Source organism: Oncorhynchus clarkii, chromosome 18, assembly GCF_045791955.1.
Source record: "Oncorhynchus clarkii lewisi isolate Uvic-CL-2024 chromosome 18, UVic_Ocla_1.0, whole genome shotgun sequence".
Taxonomy (NCBI): Eukaryota; Metazoa; Chordata; class Actinopteri; order Salmoniformes; family Salmonidae; genus Oncorhynchus; species Oncorhynchus clarkii.
Genome location: NC_092164.1, coordinates 18740121 through 18764124, shown reverse-complemented (window position 1 = coordinate 18764124; position 24004 = coordinate 18740121). Strand labels below are relative to the sequence as shown.

Genomic DNA, 24004 nt, shown 5'->3' with positions numbered 1-24004 from the left:
AGCTTCAGCGCCTCATTCCAAAGCCTAGAATGCGCCTGCCAGAAAATCATTACTCCCATCCCAGGGCTCCAACTGGGATGCCAAGAAACCAGGCTCAGACTCATGCTGTACCTGCTCAGGAGTGGAGGAACAGACACTCTCAGCCCTACAGACGAGGTGGAGCGCAGCATCGGCCAAGAAGCAGAGGTGCACCACAGCAAGCTGAGCCTCGTCCTTGGTGGGACCGATTTCTTAGCGCAACACCATTTCCTTGAGCACCACTTTTCCAGCTGAAAAGAGTCAACACCCAACAAATTGGTTCTTATGCACTCTAACACAAGGTTATGCACTACAATTTTGTCAGTGACCCTACACTTCAGGGGTGTCTTGAAAACAACAGCTCGCAACCCTGCTGAAAAGCAAACACTCAGCTCAGAAATGCATTTCCTCCTGGAAAAGCATGCAATCGAAGAGGTAGAACTGCGGGTTCTACTCAAATCTATTTTCTGGTGGCAAAAAAGGGCAGATCCTGGACCTAAGGTGTCTGAGTCATCATCTTTCCGCATTTCCCTTCAAAATGCTGCCAATCAAAACCATCCTTCAGTCAGTAAAACCAGGTGATTGGTTCACCACAGTGGACCTGAAAGACGCATACTTTCATATCCCCATTCTACCTGCACACAGAAAATACCTGAGATTTGCCTTCGAAATGTGTTTTCAGTTTTTTCATTCTACCCTTTGGCCTTTCACTCACGCCTCGCATTCTCACAAAGTGCATAAGCGCAGTGCTAGCCCCTTTTCGCCAAGCAGGAGTCAAGGTCCTGAACTACTTAGACGATTGGATAATATGTGGTCTGGTCCCCACTCAGTGTGTGCACTTCCTGGGCTTGACACTGTACACTCAAATCATGTGAGCAACACTCTTTCCAGAAAGAGTGGTGTCGTTGCCAAATTGCCTTTCAACATTCAAACTGAGAAAACAGGTGACAGCACTAGAGAGCCAGAGGCTCCTAGGCCTCCTGGCGGCTGCAGTCCATGTTGTACAGTTGGGCTTGCTCCACATGTGGCCAATACAGCGCTGGTACAACAGACACTATCTATGTCTCAGAAGAGACAAACACAAAAAGCTGACCATTTCAATGAGTTGCTGAAGAGCAATGCAATGGTGGCGCCTAGCACTTCAAACTCCCAGTGGAGTTCTCCTAGGCACAGTTTACAACCAGGTGACTTTGAACACAGGGATGAGGAGCAGCCTTGAACTAGTCCTGGGTGTATGGTCAGTACCATGGACAACAGCTCACGTCTACGTACTGGAGCTCAATGCGGTTCACCTTGTACTCCGGCACTTCCTCCCAGTACTATAGGACAACATGTACTGATACGGACTTAACAGTGGTTGCACACATCAACCACCAAGGCGGACTGAGGTCTATGGGACTGCAGCAGATAGCAAGGGAGCTACTGCTTTGGGCAAACAGACACCTTACATCCCTCAGAGCACCTGCCGGTGGTGGAGAATCAGGCAGCATACCTTCTCTCTAGTGGAGGCCCTTATCCTTATGACTGGAGGATATAGTGGGATGCTGTATGCGTTGCCACCAATTCCTTTGATCTTCCTCAAGACCCGAGGGAGCAACCTCGAGAGCACGTCAGTTCTACTAGTTGATCCACATTGACCTTGCACAGCTGACAACCTCCCAACCATGAGATTTCCCTCTTCGAAAGGACCTCCTGTCACAAGCGAACGGCAAGCTTTGGCACCCTAACCCAGCATACTGAAGTTGTGGGTGTGGCCCCTGGAAGTGACTGCCTTGTAGCTGCAGAGTTGCCCTCCTTGGTAATTGATACAATTCAGGCAGCCAGGGCATCCTCTACGCTGTATACCTACAAGTGGAATCTTTTCTGTAATTTGACTTTCTCCAGTAGCTTATGTCTGCAGGGAAGTCCCCATCTATACTGAAGCGTTGATCCCATGTTTCATGAGCAGAAATAAAAGGTGGCAGAAATGTTCCAAAAAGCTTATTTATCTCACATTTTGTGCACAAATTATTTTGCATCTCTGTTATTTGAGCATTTCTCCTTTGCCAAGATAATCCACCCACCTGATGGGGGCGGCAGGGTAGCCTAGTGGTTAGAGCGTTGGGCTAGTAACCAGAAGGTTGCAAGTTCAAATCCCCCAGCTGAACATCCCCCCACTGTTCCTAGGCGGTCATTGAAAATAAGAATTTGTTCTTAACTGACTTGCCTAGTTAAATAAAGGTACAAAAAAAAACAGCACAGGTGTACTGGGGACAATAACATTTCCCTCTTAAATGTGCAGTTTTGTCACACAATTCCACAGATGTTTTGAGGGAGCATGCAACTGGCATGCTGACTGCAGGAATCCACCAGAGCTTTATTTTAATTTATCTACCATAAACCACCTCCAACGTTGTTTTAGAGAACTTTGCAGTTTGTCGAATCGTCCTTAGAACCGCAGACCACATGCAACCATGCCAGCCAGGAACTCTACATCCAGCTTGTTGAAACTGAGGAGTATTTATGTCTGTAATAAATCCCTTTTGTGGGGAAAAACGAATTCTGATTGGCTGGGCCTGGCTTCCCTGTGGGTAGGCCTATGCCCTCCCAGGCCCACCCATGGCTGCACCCCTGGCCAGTCATGTGAAATCCATAGATTTATGGATTTAATGTATTTTACTTGACTGATTTCCTTATATGAACTCAGTAAAATCATTGAAATTGTTGCATGTTGTGTTTACATTTTTGTTCAGTATACATTAAAAGTGTATATTGCAGCCATCTGTATGGGTCATGGCCAGATTGCGGGTGCATCATGGGCAGTCTAGAATTACAATTCATTAAAAGGTGCCCACGGGCTACGGCTCTCCGATGCTCCTTCAATACCCTCATGGGCATTAGATGTTGTCCTACGATCACAAATGAGCCCACAATTTGAGCACCTGTCTTCACTTGAGCTACACTACATGACCAAAAGTATGTGGACACCTGCTGGTTCAACATCTCATTCCAAAATCATGGGCATTAATATGGAGTTGCTTCCCCCTTTGCTGCTATAATATCCTCCACTGATCTGGGAAGGCTTTCCACTAGATGCTGGAACATTACTGCAGGGACTTGCTTCCATTCAGCCACAAGAGCATTAGTGAGGTCAGGCACTGATGTTGGACGATTAGGCCTGGCTCACAGTCGGCGTTCCAATTGATCCCAAAGGTGTTCAATGGGGTTAAGGTCAGGGTTTTGTGCAGGGCAGTGACGTTCTTCCAAACCGATCTTGACAAACAATTTCTGTATGGATCTCGCTTTGTGCACGGGGGCATTGTCAAGCAGAAACAGGAAAGGGCCTTCCCCAACTGTTGCCACAAAGATGGATGCACGGGATCGCTTAGAATGTCATTGTATGCTGTAACGTTAGGATTTCCCTTCACTGGAACTAAGGGGCCTAGCCCGAACCATGAAAAACAGCCCCAGATCATTATTCCGCCAACACCAAACTTTACAGTTGGCACTATGTATTGGGGCAGGTAGCATTCTCCTTGGATCCGCCAAGCCTAGATGCATCCGTCAGACTTCCAGATCGTGAAGCGTGATTCATCACTCCAGAGACCGCGTTTCCACTGCTCCAGTGTCCAATAGTGGCGAGCTTTACACCACTCCAGCCGAAGTTTGGCATTGAGCGTGGTGATCTTAGGCTTGTGTGCGGCTGCTCGGCCATGGAAACCCATTTCATGAAACTGATTTTTACGCACTTCAGCACTCGGCGGTCCTGTTCTGTCAGCTTGTGTGGCCTACCATTTTGCAGCTGAGCCATTGTTGCTTCTAGACATTTCCACTTCACAATAACAGCACTTACAGTTGACAGAGGCAGCTCTAGCAGGGTAGAAATTTGTGAACTGACTTGTTGGAAAGGTGGCATCTTATGATGATGCCACGTTGAAAGTCACTGAGCGCTTCAGTAAGACCATTCTAATGCCAATGTTTGTCTATGGAGATCGCATGGCTTTGTGCTTGATTTTATACACCCACGGGTGTGGCTGAAATAGCCGAAACCACTAATCTGAAGGGGTGTCCACATACTTTTGTATATATAGTGTATGTAAGCTCTCAGTCAAGACTGCCTTTCTATTGGCTATTGTTTAAGCCAAGCGTGTTGGAGAATTATATCCACCTTCTACCCATCCTGTTCAGAAGGTTCTCTCTGGACTCTATCTGTGCTGTTAAATGTAGGGCAACACCCATGACTTTCATAAGGTACATCACACTCAATGTTATGTCCACACTATCCGTGAGGGCTGTGAATCTGGACACGGCACACTCGCTCAACCCAGAAAAGTAAGCGTACTGTGAACCTTGTACATACATACTTATCAACCATCAGTGAGATGGATGTCCTAAACAGTGACCTTCCACTCTTGGTGCTATTGCACCCAGTTGAAAAGCCTCATGTTTTAAGTTCTAGCTTTCAGCTTGCTTGTGTATACGGTTATATATCACAGTTGAAATTCTGTGCTACCCTGTTGGGTAATTATATTTTTGCTGCATCCTGTGGTGGATAGGAGGATGTCCCAGGGACTCATCTAGACTAAGTAAAATGGTGAGCCTCTCCCATGGGTTGTTTGGTGACATGTTGCGAAAACGAAAGAGAACGTTTTGGATGTAACCTTGGTTCTCAGATTAGAGTAATGGGTCGCTATGCTTTCATGTCGTTCCTCCACTTTAAGTAATAGACAGTATGTCACGTCATACCGCATTTTATAATGACAGGTTAAGTGGGTACAGTAAGGGTGTAGAGTGAATGTAATTATACAACGGGTGGTTCTAATCCTGAATGCTGATTGGTTAAAACTGCTTTCCAGCCTGTGTCTATTTCACAAATTACCACCGGCAAAATCGATGACGTTGAAATGCCTATTTACTCTGTTCCATCTCACTGCTCAATCCACTGTCTCATCAACCCTGCCAGGAAATGTATAAATTTGATCTCCACTATAAAAAAAACCCATCTAGACATTATCTCCTAATTTATTTTAGATTAGCATTTGGTTTTCAACAGCAGAGCTTTGTATAAACATTGCTGTCGCTCTCCGAGCTTTTAAATACTGTTTCAATATTTAATTGCGATCTCCACCGTCCCATATAAAATTAATGCGTCAGAACACTGACAGCAAATTTAGTTGGTTGTCATAGCAACACACAAACCTTTTTTTCAGTTGACTGGCTAAATCCAACTTTGTTGCGAAAACTAAAACGGATGAGTGGAACATGTATTATGATCTTTTCGACGGCATTACTATGGATGAATGGGAAAAAGAGATGGCAATAATACCAATGCACGCAGATTTGGAGGATACTGCATTGAATTACCTAGACTAGAGAAAAGCCTCAACGGAAAAAAAAACAACACACAGTTAAGAACACAAACTGGGCTGTGCTTTGCTTCGGGGGCTGGCTAGCAGAGAATAACGTTGTTCACTTCAAAACTGTCACGAAGGAACAGTTTAACATCCTTCTCCGACAGTTTTATGGAAATGTGCGAATTGGGAAGGGGGAGCAGTGTAGCATAAGTAGCTACCTGGCACTCAGTAGTGGGCTCAACCGGTTTCTAAATGACCCACCCATCGGTCGCAACTGGTGTCTCGAAGCATGTACTTCAGGGTAACATCAAACAGCTAAGAACGCAAGGAAAATATGTCACAAACAGCCACCCTCCCTTCACGGATAAGGACATGGCCCAGCTCAAACTCCCAGGCTCTGAATCCCGGTACACCATCCGGTCTGGTCCAGAAAGTGTGGTTCAACCTCCAGTTACATCTGGGTCGAATAGGAAAAGAAGGGAACAGACAACTAAAGCCCAACGGACTAATGTATGTTGTCCATAACCTGTTTGTGTTATTTCTAAATTGCTCTCGTAATTAGGGTACTGGAAAACAATATAACAACGCATTCTCTCTCAGATACGCCACTCTCGCATATAACGAGGCCACAAAGAATCATCTGGACCCAAGGGAGACAGCGGTGCCAATATATCCAACAAACACCGTTTTCTTCGGCATTATCACTTAAGTCAGCTGTGGTGGATAAAGTGAATGTATGGTTTCATTTATTAAAATCAGCTCAAATGAATGTCATGGATTGTCTTTATTTTGTCTGAACAGTGTCATGACAAGAGAACACATTTGTTCTGCCAGGCATCATAAACTCATTGTTATGGATGTATCCAACTAGAAAACAACTAACTTAACTAGAAAACATCTTAACTAGAAAACATCTTTAAAAAATTCAGCTACTTGTACTGCTGTTATTCTGACTACACTTTTTGACGTGACTGTGAACTAGCCGTAATCGGCTAGCTAGCGAGCAAGGGAGTCAGTATGGCAATGGACCATTTAGAACAAACGACTGGGTTGCGTCTATACATACAGAACAAAAAGAACGAACGACTGGGTCGCGTCTCTAGCAATCCTAGATTTGTGTTGGGACTATATCTTGTGGAAGGATGAAATAGTACGAATAAATTGACGTTTTTAATTTAAATGTCGATCATTATTTGAATATGTTAGTAACCACTTGTATACAAGTGATAATGTCCCCGAAGCCGGCATTATCACTTAAACATCTTTGATATTAAGCATCTCAATCACATCGCGAGAAGAAGTTCCCATAAATCGTTCGCCAGACTACTCAGAGACTACTCAGAGAACCAAGGCTACATCCGTAACCCAACGTTGTTAGCGGACACATGGTGAGGTCAACACTGATCCAGTGAGACAAGTAACTGACAGTGGTGGTGAGGTTGTCAACTGCACCAAATTGGTCGGTTTTCATTTGCATTTCTCACGTAACCTCTTGAGGTTGCTTTTCAAAAGACACCTACCTTTCTAATGTTATTTCGGGTGCAGCGGGCCTGCCCTATACGGAAATCCCATTAGCTTTGACAGCTTTACATACACACTGTAGGCGTAGAGATGTTATACTATCTATGCAATGTATAGCAGCAAAATATTTTGCAGCAGTAAAATACAGTTGAAGTCGGAAGTTTACATACACTTTAGCCAAATACATTTAAACTTAGTTTCTCACAATTGCTGATATTTCACAAGCTTCCCATAATAAGTTGGGTGAATTTTGTCCCATTCCTCCTGACAGAGCTGGTGTAACTGAGTCAGGTTTGTAGGGCTCCTTGCTCCACATGCTTTTTCAGTTCTGCCCACAAATTGTCTATAGGATTGAAGTCAGGGCTTTGTGATGGCCACTCTAATATCTTGACGTTGTTGTTCTTAAGCCATTTTGCCACAACTTTTGAAGTATGCTTGGTGTCATTGTCAATTTGCGACCAAGCTTTAACTTCTTAACTGATGTCTTGAGATGTTGCTTCAATATATCCACAATTTTCCTACCTCATGATGCCATCTATTTTGTGAAGTGCACCAGTCCCTCCTGCAGTAAAGCAGCTTCACGGTTGGGATGGTGTTCTTTGGCTTGCAAGCCTCCCCCTTTTTCCTCCAAACATAACGATGGTCATTATGGTCTATTTTTGTTTCATCAGACCAGAGGACATTTCTCCAAAAAAGTAAGTAGGTCTCGTTTTACTGTGGATATAGATACTTTTGTACCCGTTTCCCTCAGCATCTTTACACGGTCCTTTGCTGTTGTTCTGGGATTGATTTGCACTTTTAGCACCAAAGTACGTTCATATCTAGGAAACAGAACACGTCTTCTTCCTGAGCGGTATGACGGCTGCGTGGTCCCATGGTGTTTAAACTTGAGTACTATTGTTTGTACAGATGAACATGGTACCTTCAGGCGTTTGGAAATTTCTCCCAAGGATGAACCAGACTTGTGGAGGTCTACAATTGTTTTTCTGAGGTCTTGGCTGATTTCTTTTCATTTTCCCATGATGTCAAGCAAAGAGGCACTGAGTTTGAAGGTAGGCCTTGAAATTCATCCACAGGTACACCTCCAATTTATTGAAATTATGTCAATTATCCTATCAGAAGCTTCTAAAGCAATGACATAATTTTCTGGAATTTTCCAAGCTGTTTAAAGGCAGTCAACTTAGTGTATGTAAACTTTTGACCCACTGGAATTGTGATACAGTGAATTTTAAGTTAAATAATCTCTCTGTAAACAATTGTTGGAAAAATTACTTGTCAAAGTAGATGTCCTAACCGACTTGCCAAAACTATAGTATGTTGACAAGAAATTTGTGGAGTGGTTTAAAAAAGTTTTAATGACTCCAACCTAAATGTATGTAAACTTCTGACTTCAACTGTATGTTTTAAAAGCCTGTCATTGTTTTGTCTAAAACATGCCGCCCAGTGCCCTGAAAATAAATTCCATACATTCCTAATGCCATTCTAATCAAATGATTTACATTTTAACTGTAGGCTAGCCTTCAGCTGGGAGGTGAAGAGGAATGCATTTATTTAGTAATATCTCCCTGGAACAAAAGGGGACACTATTGCATTACATTTCAACAAAAACTAATTTGCATAATAACGCATACGTCACTTGTTGATCTGAGCAGACTCTCTCTAATAGGACATGAAATGTAATTCATTCAGATGATTACTGAATTGAATTACACAATCATAACTTAATGACACACTAAACCACATGGCTGTCACCGATCGTCACTGACCAAACCTTTAAAGTAGAATTAGAATGTTAGCTGTGTTGTTAACTAACGACTTGTCTCTCTTTCCAATCTCCTGGCTATTTGTTGTCAATCTGAGTCGCGTTCCGAGCCCCAGCTGTTACTGTGCCACATCTTGTTTACAGCAGGGGCAGAGGCTATGTTTGACCTAGTTGCTGCTGACAAGCCCAGGGGCCTAAAGACAGACATGGAAACACACAGATTGTAATTCAATTTTCATGTTTATAGACACACGCCCCACTGTCATTAAGAAAGAATAAAGCAGGTCAATTCCATGGTAACAGAATGCTGAGACTCCGATTTTCCAATTATAAATGTTTACATTTTTTGCAAAAATGCATTTACTTGAACAGTGCAGATGCAAAGTTTGGTAACAGAAGGATGGCACAAACAGCATAAACTGTCCTTCTGTTACCAAACTTTGCATTTGCACTGTTCTTCAAAGAAATGTTTTTGTAAAATGTTCAATGGAAATTGTTAAAAGTTGTCCTTGTGCATAGAGTTTTATGGTTTGTTTAACTTTACAATCATTGTTTTTTGTTTGGCATACATTTTAAAGTGAAAAATCTAAGTCTCAGCATCATTACTATGGAATTGCCTAGCAGTCGGGTGCTTGATCAATTATCTGAACATAATGGCAATGTGACTGTGTCTTAACCTACACACTGGGCAGCAGGCAGCCTAGCGGATCAGAGCGTTGGGACAGTAACCGAAAGGTCGCTGGTTTGAATCCCGAGTTGACTAAGTGAAAAATCTGATGTGCGCTTGAGCAAGACACAACCCTAATTGCTCCTGTAAGTTGCTCTGGATAAGAGCGTCTGCTAAATGACTAGAATGTAGTGCTTTTCCTCAGAGTTCTTCAAACCCACTGGCTCTCAGCCTCATGTACTTTGCACACGTCATGATTAATTCAGTGAATTTCAGACTTGAAGATACTGTGTCATTATTGCCATTTATATTAAATACGTTGGAAATCATTTCAAAGTTCCAGACAAAGTAATCACATTTACAGTATAAATCATAATTCAGCATCAATACATATTTGAGCAAATAAGTAGGTCCTCTTTTGTATTCAACAGAACATAGAATAGAGTAGTCGACATCAAAAGAAAACAGTATGTCCTCAGAGGTGAGGAAAGTCTCACCCACCATTGTCTGTCTGTGAGGATGGCTATGATTGGTATCAGTTAGAGTATTTCATCTGCTGTCAATGGCTGTCAGAGTCCTGGGCCACGCCCTCGTTCCGTGGTAAACTGAGCAGCTCCTGGATCTTCTGTATGTCCTGGTCTACATCCTGGATCCGCCCACTGCTGCTCAAATCACCAATCAGGTCATCCGTCAACTGCAAACGGGCACTCCTTGAGGGTGTAGGAAAAAGTGAGTGAATACTAGGAGTAAAAAAACAAAAAATGTGTGTGTGTGTGTTTTGATGCCCATGTAATGTACCATTCTGCCAGTTTTAGTTCATACAGCTCTCTGCGCTCCCTCCTCCTCCTCTCCCGGACCGTTTCTCCCGCCAATCCCTGCATGGCGATGATCAGAGCTCCTGCCGGCACCCTGACAAGAGATGACATGAGCCGAGCTGACATCACCTTCATTCCAACATGTCAATGTTCTGCGTCACATTAAATTATGTCACTGTGGCCGTCACATACTCTCAGTAACCCTCAGACTGTTATACAATACAGAGAGTTTGGCCAACTTCAGAGCTGGACGCCATGTTGCTGCCTCTCTGAGCATTTAATTGTTTCACTCCTGAGTATCAATCAGGGTTTCATCTATCCAGGTTCCCGTTATCGACTACAGCTCTCATTCCAACCCCCCTAAACATAGCTTAGCATGAAGAGCTGTGGTGGCTGTCACTCACTTAGTAACCCGGCCCGCCCCTATCACCTCGTCCATGTGTCAGGACTATGAGGGAGGTAGGGGCAGACATTTGGAGCGTGATGTGTTATCTGATTAGCTGCTTGCTTTCATTTCTCCCTCCCCACTCCCCTGCACCTGGCTGAGGCTGTGGGTGCACCCGGGGCTGTTTGCACACATCAAACACACGGTCCAGGTGGCTGGGCACTGAGGCAGACATAGACAGCGCTCTGCTTCGCTCTGGAGACACAGCAACATGGCTTGAATGTTGGATCACATACACCCAGTCCATTACTACTCTAAAAACCTTCACTGACACATTAGATATACATACAAATCAAAGAATATGTGACAGACATGGAAGGGGGAAGAGACAGGAGAGGAAAAGGAGGGAGAAGACAGGTGAAGAGGAGAGGACAGAAGGGACTAGTGCAGCAGCGATAGAGGGAGCTGGATGGAGATGAAAAGATGGCGTAACAATGGGGTGGTAAAAATAGATGGGCAGCTGCTGCCTTGGCCTCTGTCCCTGCTCTACTGCCCAAAACACAGCCCTCTGCAACACACATGAGTCCCTCTGGCACCCAGCGCAAGGCTAGGGGGAGGGAGGGGGGCTGGAGGGTTGGGAGAGGAGGAAAGGGTGCAGCTGGGAAGCAGAGGGGTTGCAGGGAGGGGGCGCAGCTGGCAGCCAGAGACTTGCTTCTGACATCCTTCAGGCTTCATAGTTCATATTGTACCATACTGCAGGGCAAGCCCGGACTATCTGGCTCCCTCAAACTACTCCTCATACCTCTTCTCCACTGTCAACACTATTAGTCCAGGTAACCACTTTGTTCAAAACTAGCCCATTATTTTGCCACTTAAAACCCTCATATCTCACCCCATGGTTGCTCCTATGGCCGTGCCTGCCACCAGTCCCCCGAGACCCAGGTTCAGCCTGAATAGGCCTCCTGTCACAGCTGCTCAAACCCACACAGGCAGGAATGTCATACACACACATTTACAATAATCACACTTACTGTGCCTTCAGAAAGTATCCATACCCCTTGACTTATTCTACATTTTGTTGTGTTACAGCCTGAATTCCAAATAAAATAAAATCTCTCACCCATCTACACACAATGCCCCATAATGACAAAGTGAAAACATGTTTTTAGAAATTAGCAAATTTATTCAAAATTAAATACAGAAATGACTCATTTACATAAGTATTTACACCCTTGAGCCAATACTTTGTAGAAGCACCATTGGTGGCGATTACAGCTATGAGTCGCGTTGGGTATGTCTGTATCAGCTTTGTACATCTGAATTTGGGAATTTTCTCCCATTCTTCCTTGCAGATGTTTTCAAGCTAAGTGAGATGGGGAGTGGTGGTGTATTTCCACCGATTTTCAATGGGATTCAAGTCTGGGCCACTCAAGGACTTTCAGTCTTGTTCTGAAGCCATTCCAGCATTGCTTTGGCTGTATGCTTGGGGTCATTGTCCTGTTGGAACGTAAATCTTTACCCCAGTCTAAGGTTGTTTGCATTGAAGCAGAATTTGCATGTATGTCTCCATTCATTGTTCCCTCTAGCCTTACCAGTCTCCCAAGTCCCTGCTGCTGAAAAGCATTCCCATAGCATGATGCTGCCACTACCATGCTTCACGGTAGGGATGGTGTTAGATGGGTGATGAGCTGTGCCTGGTTTTCTCCAGACATAACGGAGATCTACAGACAGTTCCTTGGACTTCATGGTATAGATTCTGCTCTGACAAGCACGGTCAACTGTGGGACCTTATATAGACAGGTGTGTTTCTTTCTAAATCATGTCCAAACAATTGAATTGGCCACAGATGTAATAACATCTCAAGGATGATCAAAGGAAATTGGATGCACCTGAGCTCAATTTGAAGTGTCATAGCAACGAGGTGTGAATATGTATGTAAATTAGATGTTTTTCATTTTCAACAAATTAGCTGAAATTTCTAAAATGGGGACAAAAAAAATCTATTCAATCAATTTTAATTCCGTAGAGCTCAGAGACAGGATTGTGATTTGGAAAGGCACACACCTGTCTATATAAGGTCCCACAGTTGACCTTGCAAAAACCAAGCCATGAGGTCAAAAAAAATTGTCCGTAGAGCTCCAAGATGAGCGGCAGGGACTGGGAGACAAGTCAGGATCGAGGCAAAGATGAATGGAGCAAAGTACAGAGAGATCCTTGATGAAACCCTGCTCCAGAACGCTCAGGACCTCAGACTGGGGCAAAGGTTCAACTTCCAACAAGACAACAAAGTTCAACTTCCAACAGGACAACATCCCTAAGCACACAGCCAAGACAACGCAGGTGTGGCTTTGGGACAAGTCTCTGAATGTCCGAGTGGCCTGGACTTGAACCCGATCAAACATCTCTGGAGAGACCTGAAAATAGCTGTGCAGTGATGCTCCCCATCCAACCTGACAGAGCTTGAGAGGATCTGCAGAGAAAAATGGGAGAAACTCCCCAAATACAGGTGTGCCAAGTTTGTAGCATCATACCCAAGAAGACTCAAGGCTATAATTACTGCCAAAAGTGCTTCAACAAAGTACTGAGTAAAGGGTCTGAATACTTATGTAAATGTGATATTTCTGTTTTCGCTTTGTCATTATGGGTTATTGTGTGTAGAAGAAAAAAAAAGTAATACTCTTTAGAATAAGGCTATAACTTAAAATGTGGAAAAAGTCAAGGGGTCTGAATACTTTCCTTAGGCACTGTATATGTCTTACAAATTATTACTGTGAAGTAGTTTGTATAAGTGTGGGTGTGTATAATACATTGAGGTATCCTCTCCATTTGGGTGTTGAAGTAACTCACCTCCTGCTGCTGCGTAGTGGCTGAGGGTATACTTATCTCTGTACACAGACAGGCCTGTGCTCACAGTGCTGACAGAACACACACACACACACACACACACACACACACACACACACACACACACACACACACACACACACACACACACACACACACACACACACACACACACACACACACACACACACACACACACACACACAGAGAGAGAGGTAATCAACTAATGTTACTCAACACAGGAGAACAAACTAATATAGTGGCCACAGAGGAAAGAGTCCCATACTGAATAGTCATGTAGACATTGTTTACTTGAATAATGTGACGAAGGCTGCCACTCTCCAGCTCCACCTCCAGCCATACCTCACAAAGCCCCGGATGGCTGCGTTATGGGCAGAACGCTGGGGGAGAACAACGACAACACAAAGCCTCCATCAACACAAGACAATCTTTTTTTTTTTTAATTGACAGACAGACAATGTGCTTTTGCCTCACTTGGGAAAATGTATACAAAAGCACTGACATCGTATTGCATGTACAGTGGGGAGAACAAGTATTTGATACACTGCCGATTTTGCAGGTTTTCCTACTTACAAAGCATATAGAGGTCTGTAATTTTTATTATAGGTACACTTCAACTGTGAGAGACGGAATCTAAAACAAAAATCCAGAAAATCACATTGTATGATTTTTAAGTAATTAATTTGCATTTTATTGCATGACATAAGTATTTGATCACCTACCAACCAGTAAGAATTCCAGCTCTCACAGACCTGTTAGTTTTTCTTCACTCATTACCTGTATTAACTGCACCTGTTTGAACTCGTTACCTGTATAAAAGACACCTGTCCACATACTCAATCAAACAGACTCCAACCTCTCCACAATGGCCAAGACCAGAGAGATGTGTAAGGACATCAGGAATAAAATTGTAGACCTGCACAAGGCTGGGATGGGCTACAGGACAATAGGCAAGCAGCTTGATGAGAAGGCAACAACTGTTGGCACAATTATTAGAAAATGGAAGAAGTTCAAGATGACGGTCAATCACCCTCGGTCTGGAGCTCCATGCAAGATCTCACCTCGTGGGGCATCAATGATCATGAGGAAGGTGAGGGATCAGCCCAGAACTACACGGCAGGACCTGGACAATGACCTGAAGAGAGCTGGGACCACAGTCTCAGAGAAAACCATTAGTAACACACTATGCCGTCATGGATTAAAATCCTGCAGCGCACGCAAGGTCCCCCTGCTCAAGCCAGCGCATGTCCAGGCTCGACTGAAGTTTGCCAATGACCATCTGGATGATCCAGAGGAGGAATGGGAGAAGATCATGTGGTCTGATGAGACAAAAATAGAGCTGTTTGGTCTAAACTCCACTCGCCGTGTTAGGAGGAAGAAGAAGGATGAGTACAACCCCAAGAACACCATCCCAACCGTGAAGCATGGAGGTGGAAACATCATTCTCTGCAAAGGGGACAGGACGACTGCACCGTATTGAGGGGAGGATGGATGGGGCCATGTATCGCGAGATCTTGGCCAACAACCTCCTTCCCTCAGTAAGGGCATTGAAGATGGGTCGTGGCTGGGTCTTCCAGCATGACAACAACCCGAAACACACAGCCAGGGCAACTAAGGAGTGGCTCCGTAAGAAGCATCTCAAGGTCCTGGAATGGCCTAGCCTGTCTCCAGACCTGAACCCAATAGAAAATCTTTGGAGGGAGCTGAAAGTCCGTATCGCCCAGCGACAGCCCCGAAACCTGAAGGATCTGGAGAAGGTCTGTATGGAAGAGTGGGCCAAAATCCCTGCTGCAGTGTGTGCAAACCTGGTCAAGAACTACAGGAAACGTGTGATCTCTGTAATTGCAAACAAAGGTTTCTGTACCAAATATTAAGTTCTGCTTTTCTGATGTATCAAATACTTATGTCATGCAATAAAATGCAAATTAATTACTTAAAAATCATACAACGTGATTTTCTGGATATTTGTTTTAGATTCCGTCTCTCACAGTTGAAGTGTACCTATGATAAAAATTACAGACCTCTATATGCTTTGTAAGGAAACACTGCCGATTTTGCAGGTTATCAAATACTTGTTCTCCCCACTGTATGTAATGGCCTGCTGTTAATTCACAACCACAGACACTCACCACAGCTTCCACCCGGCTGTGGTATATCTCAGCCTGGTGGAGCTGGATGTACCTCTCCCTGGCGTGCCGGGCGGCGGGCAGCCCTCCGTAGATCATGCCGGCCAAGGCGGCAGCTAAGGTACTCTTCACCACGCTGGAGAGCTCCTCAGGATACTTCTGCATTTCACTGGGAGCACAGGGAAGGGGTGTATAAACAAGCTTTAAAATCAAACAGAGCAGACAATGTATGAAGCCCTGTAAGGCAAGTGATGGCAATGCTACACTAGAAGTCTGGAACCTTCTAAAATAACTGGAACCTTCTAAACTAGGTGCAGGCTAGAAAACTCATCTGCTGCACAGGTAGGCAATGGGGAGCGCTCCCCGATGGTGATGGGTTTACTCAGCTAAGCCACAGACAATAGAAGAGAGGTGTCATGGTCATAACTTACTCCCTGTCGAAGAGATCCTTGATGCGGTCCCATCCAGAGTCTGGGAACTCTGGCTTGCCCACGAGGCTGGGCAGGGGGGAGGGGATGTGTACCGGGGCAGGCGCCACACTGTCAGCTGCATGGACCCTGGGGAGGAGGCGGCCCAGGGAGGGCATGGCTAGCTGGAGGAGACCCCCCAGTGGTCTGGTGCAGAGGGTGCCCTGGGGGGCAGAGGCTGCCTGCTGACATGGGGCTGGGGACGCACTAGGCCGTTCAGGAGGATGCATCATGAACGCTTCACCAGCAATGGGAGCTGGATCTGAGAACACATGGCCAGGAGCTAGGATGTTACACTTATGTTACAGCTAATCCTTCTGCTAAATAAATGCCCCTTGGGCAGAGGAATCGAGAGAAAATGGACAAAACACAAACAGTGCAACAGCTGTTTTAATACCGCATCTGACATTACATAGTCATTAGTGTGTACAATAGAATACCTACTGTACATTAACTTTAACATTGCTGGAACATTGATAAACACGGTCTACACCGGCTGGAAATTATCAGGCTGGCTACAATCAGCTGTTATGACAAATAGGTCAACAACACCCAAGGTAAAGATGACCACTTACGTAGCTATCGTATGAAGCAGACTGAACGACAATAGATATGTTACGTTTGCATTCTAGTGGAGCAGGTGAGGTGACACGGTTACCAAAGACGGTGCATGTCTTTACCATAACTTCACGTTCTCAAAGCATCTTGTTCCATGCGAAGACGCAAAGAGCTAAGGGGATTCATCATGCTAGGTAACGTTAGCTGTGAATGCGAACTTATTCAGCAGTTCCGTGCTTTCTGAAGCACAGCCTATTATTTGTATAACGTAGCTAAGCATAGGTATATCGCAGACTACGTTTGAACGGTTAAGTTGTTTACTGAGTATTTACCAATTTATTCTGAAATGTCCTTGTAGTTTGTCTTTCCTACCTGCTTCTGATTTCCACCGGTACACCCCTGAACTGCTAGCTAGTAAATTGAACCTATTTGGTTGGAGAGCACCCCCTTCAGGTGGAGGACCAAACATACACATTCATTGGAGACCATTGTGAATTTATTACGGAGTTTAAAATGATACATTCGATATAAAAATGTAAAATGTAAGGAAACAAAACATTGACAAAAGGCTGTTATTGCATCATATCATAGTCAGTGTTTCAAGCCAAAAAAATAGCATCAATTACTAATAATTAAAGCCCAACAGATAAACCAAAACTATTCCACCAATTCTGCAGGTGAATCAACCTGCCCATGGTAGTACAATCTCTGTGCATACAATACTCTGACTAAGCATGAAGATCACATCATATGTTTTGAACACAAGCTGAACATAGTTTGGCATTGCACCTCGTACTCTTTGGTCAAGACAATACACAGTGCAAAGTACCATACATACATGTATACCACAGCTGTAGAATCAGAGAACTAACACATACATTCTACAATGGGAATACTTGAACATATTCAACATTTCAGTACCATTGTGGCTCATACTCATCTTTTCCAAGGCAGGTCCAAGTAAAGTAGTGTAGTGACAGTGGGTTTGACATGTCATTCTACATTAATGAATCACGTTCTATTGGCACTTGGTGTTGAGTGTAGTTATTTAATGCTTAATATGGAGTGTTTCAAGCTACATCGTATCTCTACAGTATATGGCAATGGTAGTGTATTGTTCTTCTTAAACAGAGGCAACACTCTGAGGTGAGGAGTGTTTTGGTTGTGTTTGTAGTTGAATGGACCACTGGCTATAAAATGGAAGATGTAAGTTTCAACTCCTGAGCAGCATACAGGGCTTCTGTCACACACTAGAGGGCAGTAAGGGAAAGCAGATGGAAAATGGCCTTTTAGGTGTAATTTCCCAGAATCAACCAAATTCATTGATTTTTCACACAATTTCAGTGTGGGGTGAGGTAACTGATTTCGCCTAATAGCAAACGCTATCAAGCGCTTTATAAATCCTCTACCCTAAGTTCCTTTCGAGGCATAAAGTCGCTGATATTTTGAGCATGGAAAGACTAAATACCAGGCCTGGGTTCAAATACATGTGTATTTGATCATTTGTTACGTAAATACAGAGAAAGTAAAGTATTTTCAAAAAATGTGGCCCGAATCAACTACTTTTATTGGAATTATTTGAAAGTACTGTATTTTCAGAGGGGTTGGGTTAAATGCATTAAACACATTTCAGTTGAATGCATTCAGTTGTACAACTGACTATATATCCCCTTTCCCTTTCAAATACTAATTTCAACATCAAAAAATTGAATGCCTGGGCTAAATGCTGGAGTGTATTTGAGTATTTTCAAATACTTTCCAAGTGTATTTCCAAATACATTCTAATACTTGTCTTTTCAAATTAAAAAATATCTAAATAATTACTTCCACATATATTTTAAAGTAATTATAATACCCTAAACAGTATTTGAACCCAGGTCTGCTAAATACAAACTGTAAACCGTGTGATAGAACCAACATATACAGTATCCTACTCTTTCTGTGTGCTATTCCCAATGGTAATTTCAATCCCAAATAGCTGCTTTCTTCTTATAGCATTTTTCAGCTCCTAAATCTTCTATAACACAATACTTTAAAAGGGTACTCCATTACATCTAACCCTATGAAGAATCTATGGGGAGACCACAGCATAAATGTGAAGACCAGCAATTCCTAATTCTAAGACCAGCATTAGGGACATTAATTAGCAGTGTGATCTGCCGCTATCTATTGACTGGAGCTGCCTTCATATAGTCCATACAGTGACACACACCCCCCCCCCCCCCCCACGGCTCGGTCACAGTTCTGTCCTCCCATGCTTGTGGATGACCTGATTGTAGTTAGTCTTCCTCTGGAGTTTGTACTTGAGCAGCCCACCAAACTCAGTGAGGAGTCTCTCCCAGTAACACGACACATCCTCCATCCTCAGGTGGTCCAGGATGAACCGCTGACCCCTGGAGGCAGAGGTTGGTCAACTAACATAAGTCAACAATATCAATAGTCTGATTATTTAGCATGACACTGTACAAGCTGTGAAAAAGCAGACAGGTAATGTAACCAGTCTAAAGCCATTTTTTCTAGTTCACAACCCAGCTTGTTACCTAACGGCAATCTCTTGAGCGATGTCATCGTTTTCTTTCACAAACTGTAGCAGTTCCCTGGAAAGACAGAAAAGGGGGACATCACTATAGATATAACAGAGAACATTCAGACATTAGACAAACCACATATTCCACTTTACTACCCATGGAGCAGGTTAACAGTTGAACAGTTATGATACACAGCCAAGCCAGACAGGTCACCTGAGGTCAGAGAGGTCCTGTTTGACAGGGATGTAGTGTACCCAGGGCAGCAGCTGGGGATAGAAGAACTCCAGCCACTCCTCCCCTACATGGAAGACCAGAGAGCCACACAGGAACAGGTGCTTGAGGCGGAAGCTGGCCGCCACGCCCCGGAAGTTGAACAGGTACCTGAGGGGTTAGAGGTCAGATGATGAGGTAGGAATTGTGGTGGAAATCACACTGTGTGTACAGGGTAAGGAAAAAGTTACCCTATCCTTGGTAGTCTGGTGGTGAGTTTATGATTTGGAGCCCTGCAAACGTAACTGATGCTGACAATGCACACCTGTAGTGTTTTATTCCATAGCTGAAGGTTTAAAAATAAATAACCAGGGTTAATTAACAGACCTTTGAAACAGGTAATGGAAGTTTCCCTCTCAACTCATGAAAACAAGGTCCATGTTCTCTCAGTCAATCTAAAAATCTCTGAAGCTAAAAACATTTGTTAAATTAGTCTAATTTTATCCAGGCTGACCTGGAAAGTGTCAGAGTGAAGCCACATCTATGCACTTGATGTAAAACATTCATTGTAAACACAAAACCAAGCGCAATGCAATTCCACCATAATATCTTGTTCTTACTTGTATTGACAGTGCTCCACCAGGGGAATCTCCTGAGCTGGTGGTCTCCCTAGTGTGTCCTAATAAAAAAATAAAAAAAGAAGAGGCTATTGAACAGTTGTTGATATTGCGGTTGAAAAACATAGCACTGCTCTCAAGGCATTCAAGCCACTGTCACACAGACATTTGCATTGGTAGTTCCAGACGGACCTTCTCAGACTTCCAGGCCTGGTTCTTTGTGTACTCAGCATCCACCAGGTCTGGAGCCTCTCTGGACAGAAGGACAAGGGGGTCCCTCTCAGGACTCGTCCTGGATCCTCTGAAGAATCCTCTGGACTCTTTCCTCTTCCAGGGCCACTGTGCTGCCGATCTAACACAAACAGAGTGTTTGTGAATAACATGGAAAATGATCTGGTAGTATAAATAAAATACAAATGTTTCCTTTCACCACAAGGAGGTCAAACCTACTTTTTAAGGTCATCCCTCATGAGGTCCCATCGTCCTAGTCCAGTGGGATATATGGGCCATACCGCCGGGCCCCCCTCCCAAAACGTCCAGGCAGGATACATGATGTCCTGGTAGTCAGCAGTCTAAATGCACACAACACTTTCATTTTACACACACAAATGCCATCACATTGGACAACTCTCTTTCACTACTTCCAACAAATATGTATACATTTACAAAAGTAAAAACATGTCTAAATAACATAAACAAGCAACACTTTTGTGTGCGTGTGATGAGGACATGCATGGTTGCAGAGCTGACCTTACTGAAAGACAGGACAGGCAGGATAGGCTGCACCCAGCCTGGCACCTGAGGGTAGTCCCGCACGTTCACCACCATCTCCACGTCTGGCAACTTGTCAATCACCTGCAGGATGAAGTGCTCCACCCCACTACACCTAAACCAATCAGAGAGACAGACAGCTGAGACATGACTATCATATTAACTAGCTCGCTACTGATATAGGCCTAAAGATAATAAATGTTACTAAATGATCGACCACTAATTAATGGACCACATTTATCATACAAAACCAGGGTCTGATTTCTAAGCTTGATGAGAAACACTTGCACACACAAACTCAGATGTGTTTCACAGACTAATTGTAATGTTTTGTTTCCTCACCTGGCTGGGAACATACAGTTCTGTTCCCGATACAGTTTACCATTAATGATTTGGTAATGGGTGCCCACACCACGACGAAGCGTGTCCGCCATGAGCTCCTCAGACACTCCCTCTCTGAAGGGTCGTAGGTCATCATTCAAGACACTGGATGGATTGAGGACAATGGAGAGAGAATGAAGGGTCTGCTCTAAAAAGGCAACCAATGGCTTTTTGTTAAAAAAGCTGAAACCCTTTTGTATAGCAATACTGTTCTCATAGGGAGCAACATCGGTTCTCTTGCATGTATTACCTGAGATGGCAACTGCAGTTGTATGGGCTGCAAGGCTTGTAAAGTTGCGTGGCTTTGGTGATCTTTTCAAGGTATATCTGCCACCTGCCACCATTACCTAATAAAACAGAGCTTGTTAGGCAAAGAGCATGCACTTCCTGGACTACTGAAATACAGATCAGTGTGCATGATTGCTTACACACTGAAAGCCCGTGGCAAAGGATACTTACACTGCATTGGGTTGTACATATGGGATAAGCAAGCTGCACACTAGTATTTAGAAGAGACTGAGGTCAGGAAAGGAAACCTGGTCTCAGAACATTTACTATTTTTCTGTACATAAATCTGAGACACTCCATTTCGTATGATATGTTACGAATGTTACGAATTGCAATTCATATGATATGTTACGTATTCCAATTAGTTGTTGCTAACATTACCTAGGTAGCTAACATTAGCTAGGTGGTTAACTTCAGCTAGCGGTTAGAGTTACGGTTAAGAGTTAGCGTCAGCTAACATTTTAAGTAGTTACAAAGTAGCTAAAAAGTAGTTGCAAAGTTACCAATTAGCTAAAATTGACCATGAATAGATTCGAACACGCAACTACCACACTCCTTTCCTTTTTACTGTAAGTGACCTTCTGTCTTATGTAACTATACCAAACGTAACATACTGTATTTTACTAATTTAGTATGTCAGATTTACATTTACTATGTTACATCTAGTCTATGAGACCAGGCTTGGAAAGGTTAAATGTCAGATAATCCGACCCTAACGTTACTACAACTCTGACAGACCTGTTGCATTACATTAACTAACCTTAACTAAAGTAACAACTTGAGCCACACAGTTAAATAAAATTAATTCTTTAAAGGGGTGCCTTGAGAAAACTCTGTATCCAATATTCTATTAAGATTTCTGCCCCCCCCCCCCCCCAAAAAAAAAATATATATATTATTTCGCATGCAACCAGTTGGTTCTACTTGCAAGCTAACTTAGTTTGTTAGCTAACGTTAACTGGGCTAGCTAGCTAGGATGAATGGAAACTCCTGAGAATAATTCGGTCATGCAATTTGTCCAGCACAGACCTGCAAAAATTTACATATTCCATATCTTTATTGTTACCTGATCCGGCTACGCTGAAATCAACTCCACAAAACTGTAAAATTAGAAGAGGGATCAAGAGCCACGGCAGCTTCATTTTCTTCGCTTAGACAGTTAGCGATGACTGATGCTTGGTCAGCCTCTAGTTTGGTCTGAAAACCCTTACCGTAATTACAGGTATTGACGTATCTTTACCGTAATATTGGGACCGTTTGAGCATTTTGTGTGTGTTCTGTCAGCCTGGTCTGATAGACGAGATGTAACATAGTAAACCTAAATCCGAGACCCCCAAATTAGTATGATATGTTATGTTTGGTATAGTTACATAAAACAGGTTACTTAAAGCTACAATATGTAATTTCTTGGGAGACCTGACCAAATTTTTTGTTTAGTTTTTGCATCTTTTACTTTCGGTTTTGTACACCAGTTTCAAACAGCTGAAAATACAATATTTTTGGTTATGGAACATATATTTCACAACGATTTAGATGGTACAATGATTCTCTACACAATGACTTTTGTTACATAAACTGAAATTAGGCAAACAATTCTAATTTTAGCAACCAAGTGATGGCAGAGCGATTTCTGCATAGTGCATCTTTAAAGAAGCACTATGCAGAAATCGCTCCTCCATTTCCTGGTTGTTAAATTCTAAGTTTGCCTAATCTCATCACGGATAACTTTAGCATTTTAGCTAATTAGCAACTTTGCAAATACTTACTAACTGTAACCCTTTAACCTAACTCCTAACCCTAACTCCTAACCTTAACTCCTAACCTTAATGCCTAACCCTAACCCCTAGCCTAGCTAACGTTAGCCACATAGCTAACATTAGCATTAGCCACCTAGCTTACGTTAGCCACAACAAATTGGGATTCGTAACATGTCATACGTTTTGCACATTCTTAACATATTGTATGAACTGCAATTCGGAACATATCATATGAAATGGATGATGTATTAATTTGTGGATGTCCATACCATAAGAAATGGAACATATCATACATACTACATGGTAGAAAAACTGATTTATTTTTACTATGTTACATGTAGCTCTGAATCCAGGTTGGTTCTGTACATTGCGTCTTTTTGTTTCAATGTAAAGAGGCCTCAATCTGCTGCTCATTAGATTTGAATTTGATCAAACACAAAACGCATTCAGTCACAGTTATGTACACACCCTCGGTCAATGCTGTTAGTCCCCCTGACAAATATAGGACACAGACATATTACATTTGTAAACTTTTCTCTCGTGTCTTCAATGGCATTGTAAGTGTTATTTTGGCCCTCTCTACCCAGCCTTGGAGCTACATTACACAATGAACAAATCAGTATTCATTATGCTCATCATCCATGGAAACACACTGTTAGTCTGGGTACCAGTCTGTTAAGATATCATTCCACTCCTTGCCATTTGGCATATGACACGAAGTAGCTAAACACACTGTTGCTTCCTTAGCACAAACAGTGGCTTGTGTGAGGGCAATGATTACATTTCCTTCACATTGTAGATCAGGCTTTATACCTATTATTCTTTAAACACCCTGCTGTATAAGGATAACATGCATGCTGTAACAGCACTTCACATTACTGAAAACACACTCCTTCCAAAAATAATGGTGAACCCTCTCACTCCAGATCCACTTC

General features: G+C 43.2%; 2 protein-coding genes across 6 annotated transcripts; both read right to left on the bottom strand.

Moving 5' to 3' along the window:
• Positions 1-6788: 6788 nt before the first annotated feature.
• On the bottom strand, positions 6789-16992 carry LOC139373152 (complex I assembly factor TIMMDC1, mitochondrial-like). Of its 5 annotated transcripts, none has more exons than XR_011627539.1 (9): positions 16850-16918; positions 15924-16221; positions 15496-15661; positions 13658-13746; positions 13349-13416; positions 11394-11472; positions 10100-10210; positions 9803-10011; positions 6789-8828 (listed from the first exon to the last, which is right to left on the bottom strand). XR_011627539.1 is itself a non-coding variant. In XM_071113301.1 (8 exons), exons 1-8 carry the CDS (start codon positions 16990-16992, stop codon positions 9861-9863), a joined length of 1065 nt encoding a protein of 354 aa, XP_070969402.1. In that variant the 3' UTR covers positions 9587-9860. The 5 variants fall into 5 exon arrangements, 3 of the variants coding, with proteins under 3 accessions (XP_070969402.1, XP_070969404.1, XP_070969403.1); XR_011627538.1 differs by having other exon boundaries at positions 8692-8828; positions 16890-16992; XM_071113301.1 differs by lacking the exon at positions 6789-8828 and having other exon boundaries at positions 9587-10011; positions 16890-16992.
• Positions 16993-17012: 20 nt separating this feature from the next.
• LOC139373151 (protein O-glucosyltransferase 1) lies at positions 17013-22511 on the bottom strand. The gene is made up of 10 exons (XM_071113300.1): positions 22379-22511; positions 21275-21371; positions 20986-21129; positions 20623-20758; positions 20323-20444; positions 20065-20224; positions 19876-19934; positions 19259-19426; positions 19058-19114; positions 17013-18910 (listed from the first exon to the last, which is right to left on the bottom strand). The coding sequence occupies exons 1-10, from the start codon at positions 22452-22454 to the stop codon at positions 18754-18756; spliced, it is 1176 nt and encodes a 391-aa protein (XP_070969401.1). The 5' UTR covers positions 22455-22511; the 3' UTR covers positions 17013-18753.
• Positions 22512-24004: the final 1493 nt, after the last annotated feature.